The sequence below is a fragment of the Pipra filicauda genome, unplaced genomic scaffold (assembly GCF_003945595.2).
Source record: "Pipra filicauda isolate LSUMZ 115617 unplaced genomic scaffold, ASM394559v2 scaffold444_size547326_pilon, whole genome shotgun sequence".
Classification (NCBI taxonomy): domain Eukaryota; kingdom Metazoa; phylum Chordata; class Aves; order Passeriformes; family Pipridae; genus Pipra; species Pipra filicauda.
The window spans coordinates 93,637-107,778 of record NW_024104581.1 but is presented as its reverse complement, the minus strand read 5'-3'; the positions used below and the strand labels follow the sequence as shown (position 1 = coordinate 107,778).

The 14,142-nt window shown below is 39.9% G+C and overlaps 1 protein-coding gene across 3 annotated transcripts in view; it reads left to right on the top strand.

The window, feature by feature from the left end:
- Window positions 1-14,142, top strand: part of ADCY1 (adenylate cyclase 1) — a 161,238-nt gene that overhangs the window by 81,066 nt on the left and 66,030 nt on the right. For all 3 annotated transcript variants that reach the window (XM_027742069.2, XM_039385872.1, XM_027742071.2), the window contains exon 4: window positions 5,888-5,999. In XM_027742069.2, coding sequence (XP_027597870.1) covers window positions 5,888-5,999 — 112 coding nt within the window. The remainder of the gene's footprint in view (window positions 1-5,887; window positions 6,000-14,142) is intronic.

Genomic DNA, 14,142 nt, shown 5'->3' with positions numbered 1-14,142 from the left:
AACAGTGCAAAGGCGTTCCAGATATTCCAGGGCCCAGCTCAGGTGCTTAAGCACAAACACATGTAGGATAGGGAACAAATAAGAAGAACTAGGGATGTGTGTACACCTGTGTGGGTATGGTATCATTGGCATCATGGAGACATGGTGGGATGGTTCCTATGACTAGAGCATTGGAATGGGGGTTTTTAGGCTTTTTGGGAAAGACAGGCTAGAGACACGAGGACAGGGTGTAGCTATGTATGTCAGTGACCTGCTGGAGAGTGTGGAACTCTGATGAGGAGCCAGCTGAGAGCTTGTGGGTAAAGAAGAAGTGGAGGGCAGGGGATGTTATAGTGGGGGTCTGCTATAGGCCACCTCATCAGGAGGATGGTGCAGATGAAGCCTTCTCTAGGCAGATAGGAGCAGCCTCGTGCTCTCAAGCCCCAGTCCTCATGGGGGATTTCCTGGTATCTGTTGGAGGGACAACACAGCAAGACACAAGCAGTCCCGGAGGTTCTTCCAAGTGTGTCAGTGATGACTACCTTACACAAGAAGAGGTGCCATACTGACCTTGTGCTCACCAGAAGGGAAGGGCTGGTGGTAAATGTGGTCACTCAGCCAGGGCTGCCTTGGAGCACTACAGGTTGGGGGAGTTTGAGATCCTCAGAGCAGTGAGGAGAGCACACAGCAAGCTCTCAGGATCTATTTGGATCTTTAAGGATCTATTTGGTAGAGTGCCATGGGCTAGAGCCCTAGAAGGCAGAGGAGCCCAAGAATGCTGGATAAATTTGAAGAATCACCTCCTCCAAGCTCAGGAGCATTGCATCCCAACAAGGAAGAAATTGGGCAAAAATGTTAGGAGACCTCTGTGGATGGATAAGGAGCTGCTGAGCAAGCTCAGTGAAAAAAGAAACTTCAGGAAGTGGAAATGAGGACAGGTAGCCTGGGAGGAATTGTTTGGGAAGCTAGGGACAAGGTTAAGGAAACAAAGACCCAGTTAGAATTGAGTCTGGCCAGGGATACTAAGGATAACAGGAAGGGCTTCTATAGATATGTTGTAAGCAAAAGAAGGGCTAGGGATAATGTGGGCCCTCTCCAGAAGGAAATGGGAGACCTGGCTGCCCTGGACAAAGAGTAGGTTGAGTTTCTCAACTACTTTTATGCTTCATTCCTCAATGGCAAGTGCTCCAGCCATGCCATCCAAGTCAGGAAAGAAAATGAAGGGACTAGGAAAATGAAGACTCTAAGGCCACTATAAGAGGGTTCAAGACCATCTAAGGAACATCAATGTGCACAAGTCTATGGGACCCAATGAGATTCATCTACAGGTCCTGAGGGAGCTGGCAGAAAAAGTTGCTAATCCATTATTCATAATTTTTGAAAAATTGTGGCAGTCAGGTGAAGTCCCTGGTGGGTGGAAAAAGGGAAATATAACCCTCATTTTTAAAAAGGGGAAAGCCAAAGACCTGGGAATCTACAGACCATTCAGTCTTGCCTCTGTGCCTTGGAAGATCATGGAGCAGATTCTCCTGGAAACTATGCTAAGGCACATGAAAAACAAAGAGATGATTAGTAGCAGCCAACATGGCTTTACAAAGTGGAAATCATGCCTGACAAATTTTATGACCTTCTGTGATGGGGCTACAGCACTGGTGGATGGGACAGAGCAACAGATGTCATCTACCTGGACTTATGCAAAACATTTGACACTGTCTCCAAATTGGAGACATGGATTTGATGGATGGGCCACTCAGTGGACAGTGAACTGACTGGATGCCTGCATGCAAAGAGTTGTGGTCATGGGCTCATTGTCCACATGGAAACCTGTGACGAGTGGTATCCATAAGGGGTCACTACTGGGGCTGATACTACTCAACATCTTTGTCGGTGACATTGACAATAGGATCAAATGCACCCTCAGCAAATTTGATGACCGCACCAAGGTGTGTGGTACAATCAACACACCTTGGAGGGAAGGGATGCCATCCAGAGGGACCTTGACAGGCTTGAGAGGTGGGTTGATGTAAACCACATGAAGTTCAACAAAGCAAAGTGCAAGGTCCTACACCTGGGTCATGGCAATCCCAGTTACACCTGCAGGTTGGATGGAGAAGTGATTGAGAGCAATCATGCAGAGAGACTTGGGGACAGTGGCTGATGAAAAACTCAGCGTGAGCTGGCAGCATTCACTTGTAGCCCAGAAAGCCAACCACATCCTGGGCTGCGTCAAAAGGAGCATAGCCAGAAGGTAGAGGGAAGTGATCCTCCTCCTCTACTCTGCCCTCATGACACCCCATCTGGAATAGTGCAAAGTGTTCTAGAACCACCCCACCCCTCCCCCCAAAATTAGAAGGGCATGGAACTGTTGGAGCAAGTCCAGCAAAGGACCATGAAGTTGATAAGAGGACTGGAGCACTTTCCCTAGGAAGACAGGCTAAGAAAGTTGGGGCTGTTTGTCCTGAAGAAGATTGTGTGAAGACCTCATAGCAGTCTTCAGTATCTGAAGGAGGCCTACTAGGAAGCCAAGAAGGGACTCTTCATTAGGAACTCCAGTGATAGGACAAGGAGGGATGAGTACAAATTGAAAGAGGGAGAAATTAAGGTAGATATTAGGAAGAAATTTTTTACTGTGAGGGTGGTAAGACAATGGAAGAGATTGCCCAGGGAGGTTGTGGATGCTCTGATCCTGTCAGTGTTTGAAGCCAAGATGGATAAGGCCTTGAGCAACCCAGTCTAGTGGGAGGTGTCCCTGCCCTTGGCAAGGAGACTAAATGATCTTAAAAGTCCATTCCAACCCCTTAACATTCTATGATTCTTTGAGATTCTGTGACTGAAAACTACAGGACAAAAGCTGAATATTTCAAAGACCATGGGATTGCAGAGGTCTTGGTATAGCACACAGGCAAAGACAATGTTAGCTTATGTTCCCCTTGCTTAGTTGTGGGATGGAGGAATAGAAGCATTTCTGAGCCCCCGGGCAATGCGACAACACCAGACTCAGCACTGTAATAGCTACTTAGCCTTCCTAACTAACACATTCACATTGCCTGTTGTGAAGAGCAGTGCTTGAATCATGTGCAAGCTGTGTTGTTGAGGAAACAGAAGCAACCTTTGTCCTTTGTTTTCACTTTCCACTTTCGTTTCTCTTCCTTCTTTATTAGTTTCAGTTTAATTGAGATTGGGTTGTTTTTTTTTTTGGTTTTTCACCAGAGTGCCCCAGTGGCATTGTTAATTCTGTGGAATTAAATTACTTAATTCTGTGGAATTAAGGCAGGGAGAGACATATCCCTGAATGGTCATTAAGAGAACCAATTGTTAATTGGTAGCTTTTCACTTCTTGTTTCTATATATGCTAACATTTACCTTTTTTTCAAATAAAAATTACTTGACAATCCTTTTGTATACCATACCATTATGAGGAATCTTTCCTGCATACATAAAGTAGCTGTAGTTTACTCTAGTTTAATCATTTCTGAGGATGTGAACTTCCATGGCAATTACCGATTAAGTTACTGTGAGGCAAGACTACTTTTCCCTTGGATGAGGGCATCTACAGGAGTGATTAATGTGTTTTAACACTGATGTCACTACTGTAGTTGCTTTGTCTTAACTTTTCTAAGTATATTAGACATGGCCTAAATTTAAGGTCTTAGTATTTTTGTGTGACTAATATATTCAAATCAAAGGAAAGGGAATTTCAGTGCCAATGTGGGAACTTAGACTTCAAATATATTTGAGTGTATTTGAAAATATGGTTTGGCCCTGGAAACGCTTGAGGTATGTCACTGGAATTCTGGCACTGTATGTCTTATAATTTCTTTCTTTAGTACCATTATGAATTTCATGGCCATAACAAGAAATCAAATCTCTTTTCTGTTCTCACTCCCTGTGTCTGATTTTGCCACCTCCTTATAAAGGCCTTCTGTGTCCTTTACATTCCAAAAAACTGAGCAGAACATAACAGGGGTGAAAAAGTTTATTACATCATAAGGGTGATTTGACTTCATGTCACAGTTCAAGGTGCTTTTAGATGTTATACAATAAAGAGTAAGTGTGGGCACTGCCTCACAATACTGGTAGTCCAAGCAGTAAGAGAAGAGGAAACAGATGGACACAGATGGGTAAAGAAGTGCAAGAGATAACGCTGGTCACTTAACTAGCTAAAATAAAATGAAGCAGCTGTTGAGTTTCAGTGCTAATTTTCAGAATATCAGAGTGCTAATTTTCAGAGCCTCGTGTATGTGAGAGGGTGTGAGACAATGGATTAATAATTTTTAGCTTGGACCAACTCAAGTGTGTGTATGTTTGGCGGGGCGGGAAGGGACAGGTTGAATTTTGTGGAAGTGAGGTAATGCCCTATCCCACAGCCCCAGCCTCTGTGAGTCTCCTGGGGCAGCCCTGAAGCAGCTGTCAGTCCCTGGACACTGAGAGCACTGCCCACACCGCACCTTGGAGCCCCTGGCTCAGTCCAGGATTGGCTGGCACATCAGAAGTCCCAGCTGGGGGCAGGTTGTGTGGCCACAACAGGGCCAAAGCAAATGAAAGCAGCAACATGTACTCTCTGTGCTTGTTCAAACCCTGCCGCCTGGACAGGTGGAAGCTGGACTCTCACAGGACTCTGGTGGTAGCTATAATAAGCAATAATACTCTCTTTTTCTTTACTTCTTCTTCTCCTAATCTCCTTTCTTAATATTTTGGGTAACTTGGGACTGAATGGGCTGGATTTTCTTAAGCTGTATGGGTTAGCATGTGCTAAGTCAATGCTTTGTGGAATGCTTTCTTTTGGTTGAATGTTACCCTTTAAAGTTTTGCGAAGTTAAATTAAATTATAGAAGCAAGGTCTGAGTCAGGAGTGCCTTTTTTGTAACTTACTAGGAGAGTTGAGACTTGTCTATGGAGAATGGAAAACAGTAGACTTATTAGACCTGCTTTTCTAATATTGCTGTTTTATCTAAAGAGTGAAGGTTTGCTGAGGTGAAGGGGAGTACATAATGCTTAATTCAACTTACAGTTTGTAAGTAAAGTTTTACACTATGTCAAGTGTATACCAAGGTCATGCATTGTGGGACTGTTTATTAACATTTACGTAAATTGTTTGACATTTCTAGTCTGGGTGTTGCAGATAAATGCAGTGTGATCCCACAGTTGGCATTGTACCTCTGCCAACAGAAGGAGGAATCTAGAGAATTGAAAGAATCATGGCACCATACTCTCTCAAGCTTCTGGATTACACAAGAATTTTTATTCTCTCAATCACACTGGTACCCGTGCTTCTTTCAGCTATCTCCCTTGATCAACACTGATGGGTAGGGATTGTTAAAGCAGATTAAGCTGTTGGACGTTAAAACCTTGCTAATGCTGATAGAAAGCTGGACATTTACATGAGCCAGTCAGCACAGTACAGAGAATACTGGCTTGACACTGGCTCCTCACAGGGAGCTACTGTAGGATCCCATCATGGAGATACTGCACAAGACTCCTGTCTTTCAGTACTTAGTAAACCTCATGCAAGGTTTATCTGTTTGGCTGTGGAACTCTAGCCATGCAAAACTGTCTTTGAAACCAATCGAGCTGAGGAGATCCCAGCTGCAAAGAGGAGAAACTGTTCAGTGTGCTCCTGGAGTGCTCACTGGGGAGCTTACAAGTGAGGTGCTTTGCAGTATCTACACCAAATGGATATGTAGGCATTGAAAGTGCCTGAGGGTTCTCTACAACAGTTGATAGCACCAGACTAATGCCTGAATGTCTGAATCTTTGCTATTTTTGTTCCAACTAGCACTTTATTGGTACCATTTCAGGGGTTATTGGAGTTTGTGCTCAGGGTCACATTCTTGCTATAGAAGAGTATAATGAGAATGTGAAGATGTCTTCTGTACTGATTTTTCTGTGTCTTTTTCCTTCTTTACAGCATTTTGTTTGCAGACATTGTGGGGTTTACTAGTTTGGCATCACAGTGTACTGCCCAAGAACTGGTGAAGCTGCTGAATGAACTTTTTGGAAAATTTGATGAGTTAGCTACAGTAAGTACAAATTCTTATTTCAATTTAATGTATATTTCCTTCTGAAAAATGATGCATGAGTTACATATGTTAGAAATCTGTAGCAGACTGATTTAGCCCTGTGTGTCATGAATTTCTAAAGCTTCCATTTTTTATTAATGTTCTGGAAAGAAAACAGTTTATTTTAATTGTTTAGGAAAGAAATGTGCTATTTTTAAATATACTTTTCTTTCCCCTCCATGCAGTCCATCAGTGTTCTTTATTAATTTTGTTTGCACCAAAATAGAGAAAATATTTCAATATTTACATTTCTATCCTTCTTGGATAAAAGCCCAGAATAATGGAAAATATGAACATTGGCAGTTTGGCATAAAACTACTTTCTCTGATAGTAGGAAGCTAGAGAGTAAAATTTGTTCTTCACAGAGAGCACTTCTTGCCACAGAAATGACAGTAGCTTTTCAGAGACTATTGTAGGCAAAATGGGATCCATATCATAACTGATGCTTATGTTTTGGTTGCTGCACTTACATTGTGCTAGATTCCCCAAGGAAGAGAAAATGAGAGAAACGTTCCTTGCCTATAACTCAAAGCAGCCTAATTTGACAAGAACAATTTGACAAAAAATGAGAGGAATAGATGTGCCAGAAAGTCACACATCTTGTTTCAAATTACATTTAACAAGACGCTGAAAATGTGCTTTCCCCTTGAAAAAAGCAGAACTTCATCAAATCTATCTTATCTGCCAGCCATGTCCATAGAGCCTTCATTGCTGAGAAGTGTCACTTCCACATAAATTATGCTCCTCCACTATCTAGCTATTTTGTCTTCAGACTCTGTGCAGCAACCTAGAGAACATATTTCTTTAGGCCCTCAACATAAGCAGCATCCACATTTTTTCAGTCCAAACTCACTTCTCCTTGATGCGGTCTTCCACAGGAGAGATCTAAAGCATGTGGACATTTTACATCCATATCTTACTCTTGATAAACAGCTCCCAGTACCCCAAGGAGGAAGAAATCTTCTGCTCCACAAGATGCCGGGGTTGAGGAAGAACTATTCTTACTTAAATGGATTATCATTTGATTGAGTGCTATGTCCTGATGTGCACTGTGTTCAAGTCATTACAGAAAGAAACTGTGTGTTCCCTTTTCCCAGGTTAAGTAGAAGATTAACTTAGATGCTGAGTAGAGATGCAATGGAAGTATAGGGTTTTTTGATATGAATTTATACATACTCATAAGCCTTTGTGTAATCAATTGATTACTGGAACTACTGGCAGTGTCTCATAGAGACCACAGGTCCCCAGCCCAGAGTGCTTCCTAGATGGATACTGTGGAAGTAAAATGGACTTCCATGTGGATAGTCATTGGTAAGAGCTTAAATGGCTTAAGAAGTTCGGATAGGCTCCTTACTTTAATTTCATTTTAATTTCATAAGTGAATATCATACTTCAAATGTCAAGACAGACATCTAACAAGCTCTTTTAAAACTTATAATGCTGTCATTCATGGAGTCTTCATAGACATGAAACACATGGCAGTGTAATAACATGGAAGTACTGTGACACAACTCTAGATTTCATATGTGCACACAGAAATGCATAAACCTATGACATGTGCAGCATGGCACTGAAGCCAGGGATATGGCTACCCTACCATGCTTGCTTCCTTAGCAGTGGCCATGTGCTACCAGCTAGAGGCGTCACTGACACCTGAAGGCAGGGTACCAGGCAGATGCCAGCTTTTGGTGTGAGGTCAATTGTTGGTCAGGGAAGAAGCAGTTCAGAGTTAGCAGAGGAGCTAAAAAACCTCAGATTATCTGTTCAGCCTCCAAGGATTCTTTTTCCAAATTTTAAAATAGATCCCATGGTTTCTTTCAGCTGTGCGAGGAAGATTTGCTATTTAGTTGTACTTCTGGCTCAGATTGTGCTGTATTGAGGTGTGATTAAGGAGAGAATGTACAAGTTTTCCTTAGCGCCTTGTGATGTGATTAAGGGAGACTTGTAATTGTGTCTCCTGCAGTCAGAGAAATGTGCTGAGAAGTGCAATTTTTCAGAAAGATTCTGATCTCCAGGTTAAAGCAGCTTCTAGATATTCATTACTAGGTCAAAACAGAGGACTGGGCTGATTTTTATAACTATGCTGTGCTTTAGTATTCAGGATGATTAAGGAGGAAAGTGTAGGGACTTTAAAGAGAAGTGTAATAGTGATAGATATGCTCGCTGTGGCTACTAAAGTGCGATCTGTGAGTGTGCAGGCTGTGTGGTGCTGTTTCTTGGGAAGCAATGTCAGCTGGAAGGGGCAGTTTCTGACAACCTTTGTTAAAACAATTGCCCTGTCTTAAAAATGTAATGCTTAAAAAGAATCCCTGTCACCACTGTGGGAAGTGTAATAAGTGTAAGGCAGCATATATTGGCTGGGAGCTTCGTTAAGAGTCTTGGCACATTGATATGTTGTAGGAATAGCGAGTCTTTGCTTTTTGACAGTATAGTTCTGCTAAAGTTTGTCCTTCTGACATTTAGAAGCTGGTTTATGCTTTATATCATTAGTTATTTCTCTCTTTCTATATGTTGTCTTTTTGGGGTTTTTTTGGTCGGGCATATAGTTTTCCTGTCTTTGAAATGCCGCATCTTTTTTTTTTTAAATCATAACAGCTTCAAATATAGTTACAGCTCATGAAAGGGAGTTCTGAAGGCAAACCATAGGTTTCAATGTATTGTCATTCAATTCATTTGAAAGCATCCTTGTGCATTCTGTAAATAGAGAGGGGGAAAAAACTCCTGATCTTACTCCCTACTAGAACTGATATGTACTTTTATCATGTCCTTTCACTTCATTCATCTCAAGAGAAAATGTTTTTTAAACACTTATCTTGCATAGTATATTTTACCTTATAAATCACTGAGTCTTTGAACTGTGCTAGAGAAGAGATAGTCAGAACACAGTACTTAAAATCACAGAATTATGGAATATCTTGAGTTGGAAGGGACTCATAAGGATCATCAAGCCAAAACCCCTGCTCCTTGCAGTATTACCTAAAACTAAACCATACAACTAATAGCATTGTCCATATGATCCCTGAAAATGATGGCATGATTTCTGTTTTCACAATAGCACAGTTTGGTTTCTTAAAGAAACAATCTTAGATAATCATGGTTTATATAGGATTTTGTGGTCTCCTCAATAACTTTTGAGTCCTAGGGCCAACTTCACGCACTTTGAAGAAAGGAATGTGAGTCTCAAAAATATAAAACTCAACAAAAATGAATGTCAATACTAGTATCCTTGCAGGAGTGCAACTTCATCCTAGTCAGACATTAGAGAATCCACATGAGGAGGCGCTGTTATTTGTATGTCTGGTTACTGAAGTCTTGTGATGTCTTTAGGCACCCTGATATGAGCATTTTAGATAAGTCTGTCCATGCAAGGGTTCCCTTGAGACTGTGGGACTGTACATAACAACAGCAAGCTACCTCCCTGAACAAACACAGTGGGTGAAGTTTCTGGTAAGGCCCATGACTGGTTCAAATAGAAAGAACTATTTTCTATTGATTTCTATTGGATTTTATATGCTGATCAGGCTTAGTTTACTTACTTCTGGCAGTTACTTTGAAGTTTTTTTGTTTCTTCCCACTAAACAAGGGTAGCTTTGTGAAATCTCAGATTTCGCCCTGCTGATAGTCATTCTGTATTACATATTATCAATAAATGCTTCAAGTAACTGATCTTTGCATGAGGTCTTCAGATGCCTTGCAATCAACCTTTGATACTATAGCTCGCTTTCAGTTTGTCATTCTTTAGCTTGTAAGAGTGACACATTTTAATCAGATATAATCATTTGCATTATGCTGGTTTTATGTTCCCAGGGAATTTCTGGACAGATGACACTTAGACTGAGTGCCTTGTTAATTTAATGCACTGCATATGTCACTGCATTTTCTCTTTATGCTTTAACCGTGGATTTACTGTGAACAAGGGAGATTCTCAGGGCTGCAGTTACGCAAGTAATGTCACGTAGAACTGCACATGCCCGTGCTTGGGAACTGTCATGGTCAAAGCTCTACTATGTTGCGATACAGTTTAGACATGCCCAAAATATTTTACTTGTAATAAATCATCTTAATAGAAAAGAGGAGGCATTTATTCAGCACTCTGTGTTGCAATCAAATAGGTTTGATTTTAAGACATATTTTTATTTTATTTAATTGTTCTTTTCTGTGTTAGATTCTTCTCATTTACATCCTGCATCTAGTCTACATGGAGAATTAATTATTTGTGTTTACACATTCAGTTATTTCCCTTTCAACTTCCATGTTACTGCATCTTGGACTTCTAAGACTTTTAATTTACGAGTGGACAAGGATAAATGAATTTCAGGTGCTTTTCAAAAGATATCACTAGAAGAGGATATTGATATTCTGAATGAAAGATCTTGCTTTGTGTCACTTTTAGCATCTCATCTATTAGGTGGATTGACACACACCACTTCCTTGTTCTTTCCATTTACAGTTATGTATACCTTGAGGTTTTGTCAGTATTTGTAGGCTGAGTCTATTTTTGGTTTTTTTTCCATTTTAATTTAGTATCCTTCCCTGATTGCCTTCTTAGCATTTAACAATTTTTACTTTACATATTTCAGTGTGGCCTTTTGTCCCTCTTCAGGCTTAAAGATACTGAACTAAAAAACATCGTTTCTGAGAGCCTTAGGCAAAGAGTCAGTAAGTGATATTTTTAGTCATCTTGTGTGTTTTTTAACTGTGTCAAGAACAGTCAGTTCTTTGCTGAGCCTTGAACTAGCTTTTCCGAGAAGCTGTCACTCTAAGAAATTACTTCTATTGCATCTATAGAATGCTTTTAATTTTTATTAAGATAATTATGATGTATATTTAAAATATAAAATGAACAAAGTTTTGTGGGCTGGCTTAGATGGGAAAGTTAGTCCTGGAAAGCATAGGTGTAAACATACAGCGTGTAACCCTTTGTGGAAATTGGTGTACACTTGCGTGGGAGATATATATAAAGGCTAATTTTAAGGAGAGTCAGCAGAGACACAGGATTGCACTGAGGCAGATCATCGACATAAGCGTGAATCCAGTTCTAAACAACCATCTGGAGAGCTCTCTTAGAGAGACCTAAGGAAGTAAACTTTTTTAAATTAAAGTGATCTTAATGAACAGACCTGTGACTCTATAGGATCATGAACTAATGATGTATGCATGGTGTGAAGCTAAAAAGTGTCTGGGGGATAGTTTTCCAGGGAGAAAATTAACATCACACGCTTCAAGTATTGTAGGAACATATAAATGGGCAAGTAGCACAGAGATTAGATCTTGCCTGTTATATGGTATGTTTTAGGTAAGAGGATACTGTGCTTGGTATGCTAATTCTTTGTCACAATTTGTGTCATAATTTGTATGCTTGTGGTAAATTACCAAATTCTTCCTGAGTTTGTATGCTGCAAATCTGAGGTTTGTATCTTTGTATATGACTGTATTGGATTATTCCAATCAGCTTTAGATGCTTGAAGTGTGGGCATTGTACTGAAACTGATTATTTTGACTATGCAGTTAGCATAGAGAAAGATATTTCTGAAATCTGGAAAACTAACCATTTCTTGAAATTTAGAGCTCAATTTTTCAGCAGTTTATAATGTATTTGCTTTAGGCTTGGTTCTCTTGGGATATATCTCTTCATAAAAAGACAGAATCTAAAAGGATACTTAATAAAAGCTAGGAAGGAGACAATCATGCATGTCGGTCATGATGATTGTGTAAAATATTCTTGGTAAAATCCTTTTTCATATGTGTCTCATTCTCCAGGACTAAAAACATTTAACATTCTAGTTTTGTAAAATTACCCTCCATATGGAGGAATTTATTGTGAGAGTGGGAATGCACAGAAAAATTAGGCCAAGAAACCAGTAGGTTATTGCAGGTCAGCATATAAAATTGCCAATAAAATTGAAGGAAAGCATTTGAAACAAAATGTTGTCCTTTTTATAGCTATCCTGAATATTTCTACATTTGTTTATGAATTACATGGCTCCCATGATGGTAGGTAATTTGTGATGATTTCACAAATGCATTACTAAATTACAAGCTTATGTATACTCATCTGAAGATAGCCTGCTTCCCTCAATCAGAGCTTATCAAGTCATTTTCTGTGGCACCTCCTGTACTGTAATCAAATTTGTTTTCCTTTCCTATTTTCTGCTGCTCTGCAGAAACTCTTCTTGATAAGTCTATACTAACTCTTACTGTAGTAAGTATGTCTCCATTACTCTGCTAAATTGAACTATGGAGTATTGCATTTAGCTCATTCTCAAGGTTCTTTATGCTGGGACTAGCAGATGTGCAAGAACTAATGTAAGTTGATAAAGCTACTATTTGTAGGATTTATTCCACTAAAAGGTTATGGAAATAGTTGTTTCAGTTTTTAAACCCACAGTTCAAAACCTGGGTAAAAAAATGGTAAAATGTGTTTGTAGTAATTGACAGGGTTCAGTGAAATTTTCTAATGGGCTGGACAATTTTCATAAATGTATTAGCAGTATTGGCACACTGCAATGTAATTGAGCTGGTGGTAATTTCCATGTCACTTCATTATATTTAGAAGTTGATTACAAAGCTTATCTAAGGTGGCTTCAATAATCTCTCATATGTTGTGGCCCACATCCAACATAGTTACTAAAATAGATTTGGATACTACATGTAGAAACCATATTGGTAAATCTTTTTTGTTTTACTGAAAAAAACCCTTCCAATTTGATAAGGGAAATTATTGTTTGTCATTAATGAAAGTTGCAGATGGTATGAATAAACTCTGCATTCAGCTCTGGGGCCCCCAGCACAAGAGAGATCTGGACCTGTTAGCATGGGTCCAGAAGAGAGTAACAAAAATGATCAGAGTGCTGGAAAATCTCCCTGTGAAAAAAGACTGAGAGGGTTGCTATTCAGCCTGGAGAAGTGAAGGCTCCAGGGATATCTCATTGCGGCCTTTCAATATGTAAAAGGGGGTTTATGAAGACTTTATCAGCATCTCTAAGACAAAGGGACAAAAAGAGTTTAATCTGAAAGAGTACATTTAGATGGTATATAAGGAGGAAACTCTTTATGATTAGAGTGGTGAGACACTGGCACAGGTTGCCCAGAGAAGCTGTGGATGCCTCATCTGTTGAAGTGTTCAAGGCCAGGTTGCATGGGGCTCTGAGCAACCTGGTTTAGTGGAAGGTGTCACTGTCCATGACAGCTGGAACTAGAAGATCTTTAAAGATTCAGTGATTCTATGATTTTCATAGAATTGGTTTTTAGAAGTTAGCCTAAGTAGGCTCACTTTTCATTGTCACAGAAAGAGGGTCCTTTGAAAGGGACCCTGAAAGTAGAGCTTTAATGAGCATTTTGCATGTGAATCTAAACCCATGTTTTCATCTTTTTCTGCACTTAGCTGTATCTTTTGAGAATACTGCTACAGTTTAAAAGACTTTCACTTGGTTGTCCTTTCCATGGAATTATTTTAGTTTTGTTTTTTTGCTAAAGCTCTTTGATGCACAGAACAGTTACAGAGCTGAAGGGAAAAAATAGAAAGGTTTTCTTAATGTTTTGTTTAATTTTATAAGGAAATTAAGTAAAAAAGTGTAAATCTCTCCTTGCCATCATGCACTGAACTTAATAACTTGGTATGGTGTTGCTTAGTTACACTGTACAGCCTTCCAGCTAACACCATCCAATTCATTGCCTTTTCTTCTATGACCCTGAAGGAGGTCATTTGTCCTTCACCATTTCCTTAGCAGCAGAACACTGTACTTTGTCCTTCCAAAGGCACTTGGATTAGTGACCATACCTTTGCATAAAGGAAGGAGTAGTAATGCCAGGAAAAGGTTTTAACACCCATATATCTTCTACTGGTCTGTATTCAAATCTTTTGAAAGAGGGGGCTCAAAACTGGTGTCTGGCCCATGTCTGTGAGGCTGAGCCACCTTGGTTAGTATATCAGTACTCCAGAGAATGAATAAAAAAATTTGCACTTATACCATATGTTTATATATGCAAGAGGGTGTAAGTAAATTTGTGGAACTGTGTGTCTGCATGTTGTACGTGCAAACGTGCACGTATGTATGGATGGATTGATATATTGATACAGTATGATGGTCAAAATATAGGTTTT